Source organism: Cydia strobilella, chromosome 15 (genome assembly GCF_947568885.1).
Source record: "Cydia strobilella chromosome 15, ilCydStro3.1, whole genome shotgun sequence".
NCBI lineage: Eukaryota > Metazoa > Arthropoda > Insecta > Lepidoptera > Tortricidae > Cydia > Cydia strobilella.
This window is the reverse complement of record NC_086055.1, coordinates 363,014-377,792: the sequence shown is the minus strand read 5'-3', so window position 1 is coordinate 377,792 and position 14,779 is coordinate 363,014. Positions and strand designations below refer to the sequence as shown.

The 14,779-nt window shown below is 40.8% G+C and overlaps 1 protein-coding gene across 1 annotated transcript in view; it reads right to left on the bottom strand.

The window, feature by feature from the left end:
- Window positions 1-14,779, bottom strand: part of LOC134747786 (echinoderm microtubule-associated protein-like 2) — a 66,712-nt gene that overhangs the window by 24,350 nt on the left and 27,583 nt on the right. Inside the window, exons 7-10 of the mRNA XM_063682428.1 lie at window positions 14,403-14,567; window positions 2,538-2,748; window positions 2,069-2,272; window positions 800-986 (exon numbers count right to left, since the gene is read on the bottom strand). Of these exons, the coding sequence (XP_063538498.1) occupies window positions 800-986; window positions 2,069-2,272; window positions 2,538-2,748; window positions 14,403-14,567 (767 nt within the window). The remainder of the gene's footprint in view (window positions 1-799; window positions 987-2,068; window positions 2,273-2,537; window positions 2,749-14,402; window positions 14,568-14,779) is intronic.

The following is a 14,779-nucleotide window of genomic DNA, read 5'->3' as shown; positions in this document are numbered from 1 at the left end:
AGCATGTCATGGATAAAGCCAATCACTCAATCAAGTTTGATAAGCCTCTGGTTCTTGCCAAGGAGAAGCGTTACATACCCAGAATGCTGCGCGAGGCCATTGAGATTAAGAAATATCCAAACTTTAATAGGGAAGATGGCTTTTCTCTACCACCAGCTTGGGATCCTGTAGTCCACCTGATAAAGGAGCAAGCGAGACATAGACTGTGAGACCGTAGTGTTGGATGATGCTGGACATTCTGATGTTTTGAAAAGATGTGTCCCGCCGAGTTTGTTGCCGGTCCCATATTGGGATACCCTCCTACAATTTAGGAGGGAATTAAATCTTCTCGGGTCCGTGGTGTAGGGTTGGAGCCGGCATAGTTTTTTTTTTTTTTTTTTTTTTTTTTTTTTTTTTTTTTTTTTTATCGCGTATATATATATATCTTTACTTGAAAAATAATTATAGTGTATAACTAGCCTTATGAACCGATTTTGCATGTACAACCAGCCTTAAAGTTTGTAGTCTATGATTGTTCATTATTTTAGTATGTGGGTATTTTTGCATTTTGTAATTTTTCCTCAGTCACCCGTTGACCACGAACGCTGTAAAGAGTTCGAAACGTCGGGATGTATTATAAATTCAATATACGCGATATAATCCGTTTTCATTGTTTTATTTTATTTGAATATTTATTTTTTTATCTTTTGTTCTAATTTAAAAAAAAAATACATTAGAGCATTCCTGAGAAGTAGCTCAAGTAACCCTACGTGAGATTTTAGGGTTTGTCCAATGGCTAAGGTCACTCTGTAGAAATTACCGTTGTGGTTGAATCCGAGACACGTGACGTATTTGGGCTTGTCCCGGGACTCGAACACGCCCATGCGCTTGTAGAGCATGTTGGTGTGGTCGAGCGTCCAGAACGCGATGTGGTTCTTGCCGCACGTCACGATCTGGTTCCGGTCTAGCGGGTGGAACTCTGCTGCCACCACGGTGTCCACTGAGCACTGGGGAACAAATAAAAGAATAAAGAATAAAGATCATTTATTTTCAGCTAAAGGTTACAGACATTCCAGGGGTCTCCGCACTAGGCAGTGCCTGTATCGCGGGGAACCAATTATAATTTAAATATCAGACTTTGTTACAATTAAAACTACAAACTAAGGCTTAATCTAGACACAATATTGAAACTAAATTTTGTTAAATATGGCTTCTGTCTCGGCATAATTTTGTGAGTGCAGCAGTTTGAAAAGCAGTTTTTTCGCTTCCATTTGTGTGCAATCCCTAAGGTTACATAGTTTATTTATAGCATTGTATGTAGACGCCCTGATGCGTTCCCCAAAACGTTTGCCAAAAGCTGAATTTACTCTTGGAACGGGTAAATTGAAGACGCGTTTTTGTGATAATATATTATACTCCTTTGATACTTTAGACGATTTATGTGTTTGTAAGCAAATTTTGTGTATAAACAGTTGACGAACAGATAGAACTTTAGCCTGAGCAAAGAGATCAGCAGTTGGAAAACGAAAAGGTTTTTTGAACATTACTTTCAAGACTGAACGCTGCGCTCTTTCAAAACTATTACAACATAAGCAAATGCAAGTACTGGAATTGCAATTTAGAACTACACTGGGCTCTTAGAGTTCTGGGAGTTTAACATGACCTTCTGATATATGAAAGCTCACACAGAGTATGATTTATATCAGTGGCCTTACACTTTCAGTGATCGCAACTTAATTTTTTGACCAGGGACCACCAAAGGTTTGGAACTTTTGGAAGTAAACATGTAAAATGAAAGGCATATTAGAAAGCCTCGTCCTAAACTCCATTACACCTCGTGTAACAGCGTCTTCAAGACGAAGTTTGGCTTTTCGAGCTATGCCCGGGCCTTCTATAATCCGGAGAAGAATAATTGACGGAGCAGCTGCTGGCGCCTCACACGGCGACTACGGCGAGGAAAGAAAGATTTTGTCTTGGCGAGACAGTGACCCTTTTCCCGCTGCCACTCTCACACCGAGATGGCGTGGTCGGCGCCCTCGTCCACGGGAGGGCGCCACCGTCGGAGCGAAAAGGCTGAAGTCTCTCTCACCTTGGTTTCGGCTAGGCAGTGACCCTTGTCCCGCTGCCACTCCCACACAGATATAGTGTGGTCCGCGCCCTCGTCTACAGCTGCTAGGAGGGCGCCACCGTCGGCGCGCGAGAAAGAGAGCGCCGCTATGCTGCGCTCCATTTGTCCCGCTCCGATCACGGCCAGGGTTGCCAGGGAGACGGAGTTCCAGACGCGGACGTGCGGCTGCGGGAAATAATTCATATTAATAAATAATGAATTAACTGTCATAATACATATAGCTGCTCTTGTCTTGTCATTGCATATTTCTTATCAGTACATTTTGCTGATGTCATGTCCTACTTTAGTAAATTTAGCGGCACAGAAATGTAATTTAGAAAAACCACCACGACTCCATAGATACTTCAAGTTGCGCTTGATTTATACAAGTCGCGCGCGACAACGCAAGTCATGCTAAGCAGTCAGAAAGCCACCAACTTCATAAACGTACCCTAGCATCGACTCGGTCATGCCCCGCGCACTGTCCACTCGCCACAATAAGCTTATTGGGATGTATAGCGAGACACTTGACGTCGTCAGTGTGGCCGGTGTAGTGCCGCTGGCATTGCTCCTCGACGTTGAAGAGAACGACCACTGCTGCGACGAAGTACACTATCTCGCCGGTGGGCAGGAGGTACAGGTTGCTGCGGCAGTCTTTGCCTCTGTGGACAAAATCAACATTAAAACTAAGCTGGAATTACATTACGAAATTAGTGGCGTGAAATTATTTTTACAAAAATCGCACAGGACACGAAATAGTGTGTCCATCATCTAGTAATAGGTCTAATTTAGCTTGCAAGATTTGACCCTAACATACATACATACATACAAAATCGACGACTGCTTTCTTTTGAAAATGTTCCGTTAGACGCCACCTTTTAAATAAATAAATAATATAGGGACATTCTTACACAAATTGACTAAGTCCCATATAACGTACTAAATATATGAGACATTTTCAATCAAAAGGTACCACATTGTCGCTTACCATAAGGACGAAATTGGATTGTATAACCTAAGAGCGTCCTTATGACAAGCGACAATGTGGTACCTTTTGATTGAAAACGACACATATTGCGGCAATACATGATATGATGAAAGGTAGTTTTTGTTTGATTGACTACATCTACATAGTTCTAGTGATTGCAATTCCGATATTTTTGGGAAATAGATAGGTATTTAGGTATCTATAGGCATGATTGCTATATGACGTAGTTCTAATGTCGTAAAAACAGCCATCATTGGGCACGATATAGATCGTGAAGAAAAAGTGCTAACTCATTTAATTAACACAGTATTAGTAATGAATTGGGCGCGCAGCAGAGATAGGGAACATCTCATAAAGTAGCCAATTTTGCGTCAATCGACTATGACCTCAACTTGACTCAGTAGACAAGCTATAACAACAAATACTAAAAAGTACGGAACCCTCGGTGCGCGAATCCGACTCGCACTTGGCCGGTTTTTTTTGAGGCAAACGAGCAGACGAATCGTCTGATGGTAAGCGATTACCGTCGCCCATGCAACACCAACACAATAAAAATTATAATAAAATAATAAGTAATTAATATAATAAAACAAGTATAAAATAATATATATGCGTTATTGATATAAATGCGTTAATTTTAATTTATGTACCTAGTTATAGTTTAGTTTTAAGAAATACTTGCTGTGCCCTAACAGGGTTCATGTGTGAACGTACCCTAATGTAACATCTGTTTTATACCACATGATAATAAGCAATAAATTATGAATTATGAACTTACGTGTAACATATTAATATTATTTTGTAAATATTTCTTATCATATGATAAGGAAAATTTCTAATTTAAAAACGTTTGATTAAATGATTAAAAAACTTTTAAACGTTTGACCGGAGGTTGTAAGCGTTGCCGGCATTTAAGATGAGAGTACGCTCTTTTCATGATGGTCATATCGGTCCGGAAATACCGCAGCGACAATTCATTCCACAGTTTTATGGTTGTGTGTTTGGGCCGTGTCAATCAGTCCGTCAGGTAAAGTAAAGCCGGACCTGCAGCCGACACAGTTGGCCACTCAACCGAGAAGATGCGTCGGCCTTATTTGGCGGTCTTACGTTTCGCGTCCCAATGTCCCAATTGTTTCCTGGTAGATAATTAGGAGTTTGCCACGATCTTATCTGACTCAGTGCATAGATTTGTATTCTAGAGTTAAAGATAATGTCGGACTGTCTGAGTTGTAGTATATAGTATATCTGGGTGACGTTGTAAAAGTGTGTTCAGATAAGTTCAGAATCTTACATTAAAAGGTAGGACTATTAGGTGCTCAATAATTTCTGAAATTAAGTACGAGTCATGTCTAAATTGTCTAATTGCACGGAAATAATGGAAAAACCGGCCAAGTGCGAGTCGGACTTGCACACCGAGGGATCCGTACTTTTTAGTATTTGTTGTTTTAGCGGCAACAGAAATACATCATCTGTGAAAATTTCAACAGTCTAGCTATCACGGTTCATGAGATACAGCCTGGTGACAGACAGACAGACGGACAGACAGACAGACGGACAGACGGACAGACAGACGGACAGACGGACAGCGGAGTCTTAGTAATAGGGTCCCGTTCTTACCCATTGGGTACGGAACCCTAATAAAAACTAAGGACAAAATATACGATTTTTACAGAAGGTACCTATACATTTCGTGGAAAATTTAATACATTCGCGCAAATAAAAAAGTGGTGTTTATGATTTAAATTCATTATGAGCTAATAATTATGTGGCGTGTCAGATTCAGAAATATTGTAGGATTACTAGGTTCAGCAGAAAAATGACAGCGGGAGCCTACAATACTGAGAATGTTTATAATAAAAAGAGTTACAGATATGTAACAGGTATTTGCTGTTTGTGGTTTATACTTTGACACATTTGTTTTCCCCGTACCTACTAATTAATTTATATGTATGTATAGCCACAATAACAGACACTACGTTTAAATATTAAATGGGTATTATGGCGTCGGAGCCATAACCATCGATATGGATCAGCTTATCGCGTGAGACGTGCGTGCGTGCTAACCTACTTGGCTATAGGTAGTACTGCACTTAGAATAGGTAAGTTAACCTTTGTAGGTAAAAAAAATTTGAAATGACCTTCGTATTTAATTGCTAACTCGTCTAGACAACGACTATTGTTCATTAATTTGGCGTGACGTAAAAACAGCAATGCCCTAATTAAAGTAGGGTTGACTTTAATTTAGTCACCTTTTTAGGGTTCCATACTCCATACCCAAAGGATAAAAACGGGTCACTATTACTAAGACTCCGTTGTCTGTCTGTCACCAGGATCAAAGATAGATATAACTCCGTAATAGATGGATACAGTCTAAGGAAAAAACGTGCCTCGAAAATCAAGAAAATTTGATTCCCGTTCAGAGGGCGCTACTAGTTTTGGCCTACAGTCGTATAGATGGCGTTGACGGTTTCGTTTGTTATTTAACAATTTTAACGCATACCAGTGAAAGAACATGGGTCAAAATCATAAAAATAATTAATGCAAATAAAAAAAATCATTTATCTATATTTAAATACATTCTATCGTATTTTTATAAATCTTTATTTTTAGTTTTAAAGTGTGTCGACAGATGGCAGTGAATTTACTGGGGTTACAAAATTTACTATGACAGTACCGCTCTAGTATAAGTTACTCTATGCCAGGATGTATCTCATGAACCGTGATAGCTAGTAAATTTTCACAGATGATGTATTTTTGTTGCAACTATGACAACAAATACTAAAAACAAAATAAAGTAAATATGTAAGTGGGTCTCCCATAAAACAAAAGTGATTTTTTTGCCGTTTTTTGCGTAATGGTACGGAACCGTTCGTGCGCGAGTCCGACTCGCACTTGGCCGGTTTTTTTTACACAAATCGGTCTAGTCCCACAGTAAGCTCAAAAAGGCGGGTACTTGTACATTGGTGTAATACATATATGATTAAATATGTACATAGAAAACATCTATAACTCAGGAACATATATATGTCTGTGATAAGCACACAAAAAAATGCCCTCACCAGGACTCGAACCCGGGACCTCCTGCTTCATAGCATCGACTAGCCTAGGAGGGCGTACAAAGTCTGTTTATTTGATCGATAGTTACACATTTACGAAATGCTTGGCCTAAGGTACAACAGTCGCCATCAGATATATCGGAGCAGCCAAGGTGCTCAAATATATCTGAACACGTGAGATATTTGTGAGCACCTTGATCGCTCCGATATATCTGATGGCGACTGTACCTGCCAACCGACCTACAACCTACCAACTGTTCATATTAAAGTAATAGGGTATGTTGTCCCTTAGACCAGTATTCGTATCGGTATACGAGTACACTTTTATAATTAAAACACATCAGCCCGTCCACTATTATTACCCCAGAGGCTATTAATAATGAAAATTGGTTACTTAATGCTGGTACTCACTAATTAATGAAAAGGTTAATTATTACTAAAATAATACTTGTATTGAGCGCTTTTTATCGCCATCAGTTAGGAAAATACATGGAAAAATAATGTTTGATAAAAATGTGCTAAATTGCACAGTTAATATACCTTCCTAAAATATTATTATTGTTCTCATCATCATCATGTCAGCCGATAGACGTCCACTGCTAGACATAGGCCTCCCCCAAGGCTCGCCACTCCGACCGATCCTGTGCGACTCGCATCCACCGAATTCCCGCGACCATCCATCTCGCTCCATCTCGTTGGAGGCCTACCGGCAGTTCGTCTTCCGGTACGCGGACGCCACTCCAGAACCTTCCGGCCCCACCGGCCATCAGTTCTGCGAGCAATGTGCCCCGCCCACTGCCACTTACGATTCGCAATTCTGCGAGATATGTCGGTGACCCTAGTTCTACTGCAGATATCATCATTTCTGATTCTATCACGCATCCCCACTTCTCCCCACTCCTACTTCTACTTTTCCCCAAACTGTAAAACAGCGCGACAAAAGGAAAAAAAAGCGTTCCATTTTTTTAAGAGGGTTTCTTGCATGTACTATTTAGGTAGGTATAATACCTACTATTTACTGTTACCAAGCAATGTTGTACCCTCCAACGCCAAAATTGTAGAATACGTAATTAAGGAAGTTAAAATGAGTAATCAAACGCAGATGGCTCTCAGTTCTATTTAAAGGGTTAAATGTATCCCTAGAAGGAGATCTAGGCCGTGTGGGTGTAATCGGTGGCCAATTGGTAAAGTGGACCGTTTCAAGAATGTGATAGACAACGGAATATTTTGCCTGCCAGGATATTCAGCGACAATACACATTTACCACACCACCATTACTGTTGAAATCATAGACATAGTATACACAAGTAGTTATAGACGCGCCACCGAGCGACCGGGGGTAAGAGAAAGAATATTCATATAAAATTTGGGCAGCATAGGATTTATTGTCTTTCACTTTTATAAATTTCGGTATTTCGCCATCGTCTCCTACCTAATGATGCCACCCGGTCGGTGATAAGGACAAAGCATGGCACTATTTTCTCTTTCCTCTTATAGGAATCGCAATAAGACTATCTTTCTCTATCAAAGAGTGTCTTATTGCGATTTCTATAAGAGGAAAGAGAAAATAGTGCTATGCTTTGTCCTTATCACCGACCGGGTGGCATCATAGCTAGGAGGCGATGGCGAAATACCGAAATTTATAAAAGTGAAAGACAATAAATCCTATGCTGCCCAAATTTTACATGTATATTCTTTCTCTTACTCCCGTCGCTCGGTGGCGCGTCTATAACTACTTGTATATACTATGTCTATGAGTCACTGTGACTTTCTGGTATCGAAATATGTGTCATTTAACTCATTTATTCATTCTCGTATTGGACCGAGATCTCTCCTCCCCTCTTTGAGAGTTGGAACATTGTAAAACAGTTCCATTGCTATAAACAATTTGTTGAGTATTATATAGGTACATCATATCATGCTCACAAATATTGATAAAAACTATATAATTGTAGAAGAGTGAATTGTTTGAAAGCATAAATCTATTCAGATCTATCTATTCTATCAATTTAACGTATCAATCAATCGATATGGATTAGTAATAGGCAGTAATTTGTCGAAAAACTAAATATTTGATTTGCCTGTTGTGGTCAGCGAGTAAATTCAGACGACCTTCAATACTATCAGTGTACAATGCAAGCATCGCACATTTCTCGTGTCAGCATTTAATATAATGAATGATTGCTGTTTATGCGATTACGCTTTAATTCGATTTATATTTCAGTTTACGTACATACGTGCTCCTAGCTAGTACTCATTATATACCTTGGTTATAAATAAAGACATATACATAAATCAGTGTTTCCATCAAGATATCAATCAACCATCAAGATCAAGAATCATATCAGCTCAGATGTACAACCCGTACATCTTTTGGTCCTTCGAAGCTTATCAGTGACTGTGGCAGTGAGTTCGTCCAAACGGCCTCCCACAAGCGGGTCTCACCGTGCGGATTGTCATTGTCATAGGAGTATCAGTTCATCATCGAAGATCATCATTATCAAGATTATCAAGAGACGTCTGCTATCAAGCCAAGTAAGAGAAATCTGCTACGGCAAATAAAATCAATATCAAACATCAATATCAAACATCAAATCAGTGGCCACAGTATTATCAATTATTTGTTGATTAATACTTATTATCAATATCAACTTCAATACCTATCAATCAATCAAGATGAGTTTAGAAAAGGAAATGGAAACGATTCGCAACGAACAAAATCAGCTCATGGCCAGTATGAACAGGCTATTTGAGAACTACAAAAAAGATGGTCCAAGCCGCCGAACTGTGTCTAACATCAATAACAAGTTGACCGGCCTCGACGGATTTTGGCAAGAGTTTCAAAACAATCATGCAAGGTTGGTAGCATTCCAGAACGAAGATTGCACTTATTATGCCGAAAAGACTTATAACAAAACCAAAACCTTCTACGAATCAGCTCGGTCTGTATTGCTAGATCATTTGGATACAGCTAAAAAGGCTCCTCTATCACCGAGGCCTAGGCCAATCTCACCGAAACAAGCAGAACGTTCAACACACCCTTCGCCAGAAATGTCCAATTGGGCAGAAGAAAAAACAATAAACACTAAAAATGAAGAAGTGCATCCTGAGCCATCAAATCACCAGAGCCGCGCCGTCCCTCAGCCACAACAATCTGAGAATCAAGAAAAGACGGACATCCGGGCTCCAGTCAATCCAGGGTTCGCAATTCCACCTATTTTCAATTTCACCGAAAACCCAAGCGTCGATGCTGCCAAATTATCAGAGAAGATGAGAAAACAACAGAGCAACTTCAAGGCCTTCGCGCGTACTTTACATTACATCGACCTCTCCACCGTCAATGAAAAGTGGGAATTGGAAGATTTACTCAAATCAGTCCAGTCTCGTTGGACAACAATTGACACTCTTCACTGGGACATCGACAGTGAACTTTTCGAAGATGACGAAACCTACAATCAAACGTTCTGCAAATATGAGAAGAAATTCCAAGACATCAAAAAATCTATCAATTCGAAAATATGGTCCATGGCGCACCGGGAGAAATCAACCCCCGTCATGGACATACCACCGTTTAGTGGGAATTACCAACAGTGGGTTTCATTCAAGGATCTATTTAATGAAGCCATACATCAAAATCGCTCCATGTCCAACGCACAAAAGATGCAATTCTTGAAAAATAAGGTCAGAGGTGAAGCTGAAAAACTCATTCAACATCTCAACATCAGCTCAGAAAATTATGACACCTGCTGGGAAATCCTAAACCACAGGTACAACAACACAAAACTGATTTTCACCGCCCACCTCAATAACCTGTTGTCGCTATCAACAATGCAACAACAATCGTATCAACTAATCAAGCGTCTACATGACACCACCAACGAGTGCCTAAACGCCATCAGGAACCTCGGCGTGGACACCTCGTCATGGGATCCGCTCATCGTCCATATTTTATCACAAAAGTTGGACGCGGAAACTCATACGGAGTATGTCGAATCATTGAAGAACCCACGTGACTTGCCGACCTTAAAGGAGTTTCTAGATTTCCTAGAAATGAAGTTCACATCATTTGAAGCAAGCCGCCGCAAGTTGGACACACCAAAAACACTCCAACAATCAGAAGCATCAAGAAAGCCTTACTACAAATCATTTGTAGGCATTAAAGATACATCATTATCACAAAATAATTCAAATGATGTTAAATCAAGTTATTATCAAAGAAAACATTGCCCAGTTTGTAATAAGAATCACGGCATATTTTATTGCGAAACATTTCAAGGTGCAAAGCCAGAAAGCAAACGAGGCATTATTGCAAGTTTGAATTTATGCAAAAATTGCCTTTACAATCACTACGATAAAGAATGTATTTCAACAAGTCGATGCCGCACGTGTCAAGGAAAACATAATACGCTCTTACATGATGCCTACAGTCAGAAACAAGATACTTCCGACCTACTTAATAAACGGAAAACTGTTGCAACAATTACGCAAGAATGTAGGAATAATATAGAAGTTTTATTAGCAACCGCCCTCATCAAAGTAAGGGCAGTAGATGGAACTTATCACATTCTGAGAGCCTTTATTGATCCTGGAGCACAGATGTCACTGATCACGGAGGCTGCGGCTCAACTTCTACAAATACCCCGAGAAAGCTGTGAAGATACTATGTATGGCCTCGGCATTAATGGAAACACCTGCAACGGTGTTATAAACGTCACCATGTCATCAATGCACTGTGACTATCAATTTGATGGCGAGTTATTTATCATGAATAAACTCACTCTCCCACTACCGAATCAAACCTTCGTCAAACCCGATCTGTCGCACTTAAGAGGACTTCCACTGGCAGACCCGGATTACAACATCAGCCGCCATATCGATATAATCTTAGGAACAGAAATCTACGCTAAATTCGTCCAAAATGGAACAATAATAGAAGGCGACGGCCTCCCTGTAGCCCAGAAAACAAAACTTGGGTACATCATAAGCGGGAAGGTCCCATTGCCATCGTATCAATGCTGCACCGTCGTCAACAATATGACTGATATCTCGCGCTTCTGGACCATAGAAGACATCAATGAAACATCAAATTTATCATCAGAAGATCAACATTGTATAAACTTCTACCGCGAAACTACATTTCGACAAGAGGACGGAAGATACGTCGTTCGATTGCCCTTGAAGCCAGAGATGGAAAATGCTTTAGGACATTCAAAGAACATGGCCATAGCACAGTTCAGGCAACTCGAGATCAAGTTTCGAAAGGATCAAAATATCGAGAGAGAGTACAAGAAGTTTATTCAAGAATACATAAGTTTAGGCCATATGCGCGAATGTACAGACGAAATCGACGGGCCACCCAATTCGACAATAGAGTGCTTTTTGCCACATCACTGCGTGAAAAGACCTGAATCAGCAACTACATCTCTTAGTTTTCGACTCTATTAGCACAGATAGAGGGTTGTTTGAATGCACGTCCACTGTGTGCATTGACCGAAGACCCTGACGACTTGGACTATATCACGCCGGCACACTTTTTAGCAAGTGGTCCGACTCTCCACATCGTTGAGACTGAAAGGGACGAGCGTACACGGTGGCGCCTAACACAGAAAATATTCCAAGATATATGGAAAAAATGGCAAACTGAATACTTGTGTCAGTTACAATCACGCTGTAAATGGACGCAACCCAAGCCCAACATTGAGATCGGCGACGTCGTAATCATTCACGACTCAAATCTACCTGCCGGCAAGTGGGCCCTTGGCAGAGTATCAGATGTTCATGCAGGAAAGGATGGTTTAGTCCGTGTCGCTTCAGTAAAGACAAAAAACTCAATAATCAAAAGGCCCATCATCAAGCTGTCAAAACTGCCAGTATCAGAAAATGAAGCATCAATCAGTGAAGAACAGAAAGAAAACTCATCGGCCACGCCCCCTGCAAGACAAACAAAGCAAAGAAAACCAACAAAATCCAAACTCATTGGTTACATCACTATGGCGCTTATGCTGTTTATGTTATTTATATCGCCGGCACAATGCACTCATGACGTATCACGTTTCAAAGACGGTCAAGACATTTACTTTGATAAAATAACAAATATGAAACTGGCACGAGACGAGTGGAAACTTGTAGTATATTATGACATCAATCCATACTGGGAAGGATCAGAACTATTTTCCAAATACATCAAGCACTTGGAAAATATGTGTCACGCCATTAAAAATAAACAACAGTGCAACATCGTACTCAATCAACTGCGACACGCCTATTCGGAATTAAAATACTACGACAGCATGCTACTCGGTCAACGCGTCGAATCACCACGAAAGAGGAGGGCATACTTCAACGCCGTCGGTAACGTCGCTCACAGCCTGTTCGGCGTGCTCGACGATCAATTCGCCGAACAATACCAGAAGGACATCGACCTGACCAGAGCTAATGAGAAACACTTGGCACAGTTATGAAGGAATCAAACCTCGGTTATAGAAGCGGAAGCCAACCTACTAAAGAGAGTTGAAACATCAATGCAAAATCAGCACAAAACTTTCAACCAACACATAAGCAACATCAAGTCGACCACAATCGATCAATCACAGTGGACAACCCCCTGAGAGACAAGATCATCGCGTCGCGGCAACTGCGCTCAACTCTACAAATACTTCTATGTTTAGGGGATTTACTTCTATCAAATAATTTCATTTCACTTAAATGTTATTTCACTCTAACAATCAGTTTTATATAAAGATATCTCAGCATCTCTTATCAATTTTTCATCTCCTGGCGGGGAATATGTACAATGCAAGCATCGCACATTTCTCGTGTCAGCATTTAATATAATGAATGATTGCTGTTTATGCGATTACGCTTTAATTCGATTTATATTTCAGTTTACGTACATACGTGCTCCTAGCTAGTACTCATTATATACCTTGGTTATAAATAAAGACATATACATAAATCAGTGTTTCCATCAAGATATCAATCAACCATCAAGATCAAGAATCATATCAGCTCAGATGTACAACCCGTACAATCAGCAATCGATATAGTGTGACACATAATGGGGCAAAAGTGCTGTTATTTCATAAACCACTACCTAAATTTATAAGGTATTGAACACCGCTTTAATCTGAATAATAAGACCCAGTAAAATAATCACTGAAATCTCTCAAAAGAAACCCAAATAAATACTTATACATACTATACGCTCACCGGTAGGTGTTGTATTACAATTCAGTCTCATCACCGATTTAGTTTAGTGTATAAGTATAACAGAGTACGATTTTCTTTTGCTTTTCTAAATAAGTAGCAAACAGAAGACTCAACGTCTGATGGAAAGCGGCCAATATCAGTAAGTGCCACTTATGCATTCATCATCATCATTTCCTTAAGAGTTATTCTCTTGTCAGTGGAGTACTAGTATTTTCCAGCTTTCCCTATCCTGCGCCAGCTGTTTGACTTTTTGATACGACAATAACAAAAAAATCTAAATTTGAAATATATTCTGCAAGTAGGCCTCAATGGCTTTTTTACAAGTCAATGCAACTTTTACAGTAACATCATATGATGACATGAAAACCCGTGCCGACCTTTGAAAACCCAGAATATACGCCAATTGAAGAACCGCATAACGTAGCGCAAAGGTCAGACACTAATACACTTGAGGTACAGTCAGCTGCAGAGAAAAGGCACCCCCCCTGCATACAAAGTTCTGTAAATTAGTATGGACGTGGGGTACCTTTTCTCTGCAGCTGACTGTACAATGGATGGATACTTGGTTCAAAATCTATAGCTTTCCAGCGTCTAGCCTTGACAAGGTTTTAGTTCTCATATACATAAACGTCACTCACGAGTTTCTCACGTCTGTCGGTATAGAATATAAATTTTTTAGCGTGTAACAAAAACCGTGTTCACCGATTTGGCGGTGGTAGACAACCTTCCGGTTAGGTTCTCTCTGGCTTCAGTTTTGTCGTCAATTAGTACCTTGACTTTTTTTTTGTCTACTCGTATAGCATTTATGAACGACTTCATTAACTTTGAATCCTGGTGTACCTCTTTCTCTAAGGGCCAAATCTCGCCGGCGCGGCGCTTGCGCAACCAAGCGGGCACGGTGAGATACCCTCCATAGACCTGTATAGATTTTGTTGGTGGCGGACTGGCGGCGACTTGTTGCGCCGCCATCGCCATGGTGTCCCGGTGAGATATGGCCCTGAGTCTGATCCACTACAAAAAATTATCTATCTACATCTACTCTAAGTTTGTAAACAGATGTTACCTGTATCCATAGATCCACTCCAACTTGAGCTTGTTCTGCGGCGGCGGAGCGACCTTGGCCGGGTCGAAGCTGTCGAGGTCGGAGGGCCCGTACAGCACCACCGGCCTCCCGCGCAGGTACATGCGCATGGTGCCATCTTCCTCGTTGTACTGGCAGGTGTGCGTGCTGGAATTACAACGTTATGGTAGATCAGGGAACTAACTGGGGCCCGCGGACCGAGTTTGACTCGGGAGCCTGCCTACTGTCCGCGCGCCAATTCCGTGCATTCGGAGGGCGAGGAAGTGGGAGGGTGTGCGCCGCGCCCGTACGTACAAATACTCTCTCATGACGCCCAACATTCCTAACATTACTCAGCCGTGCACGTAATTCGCGCGCGG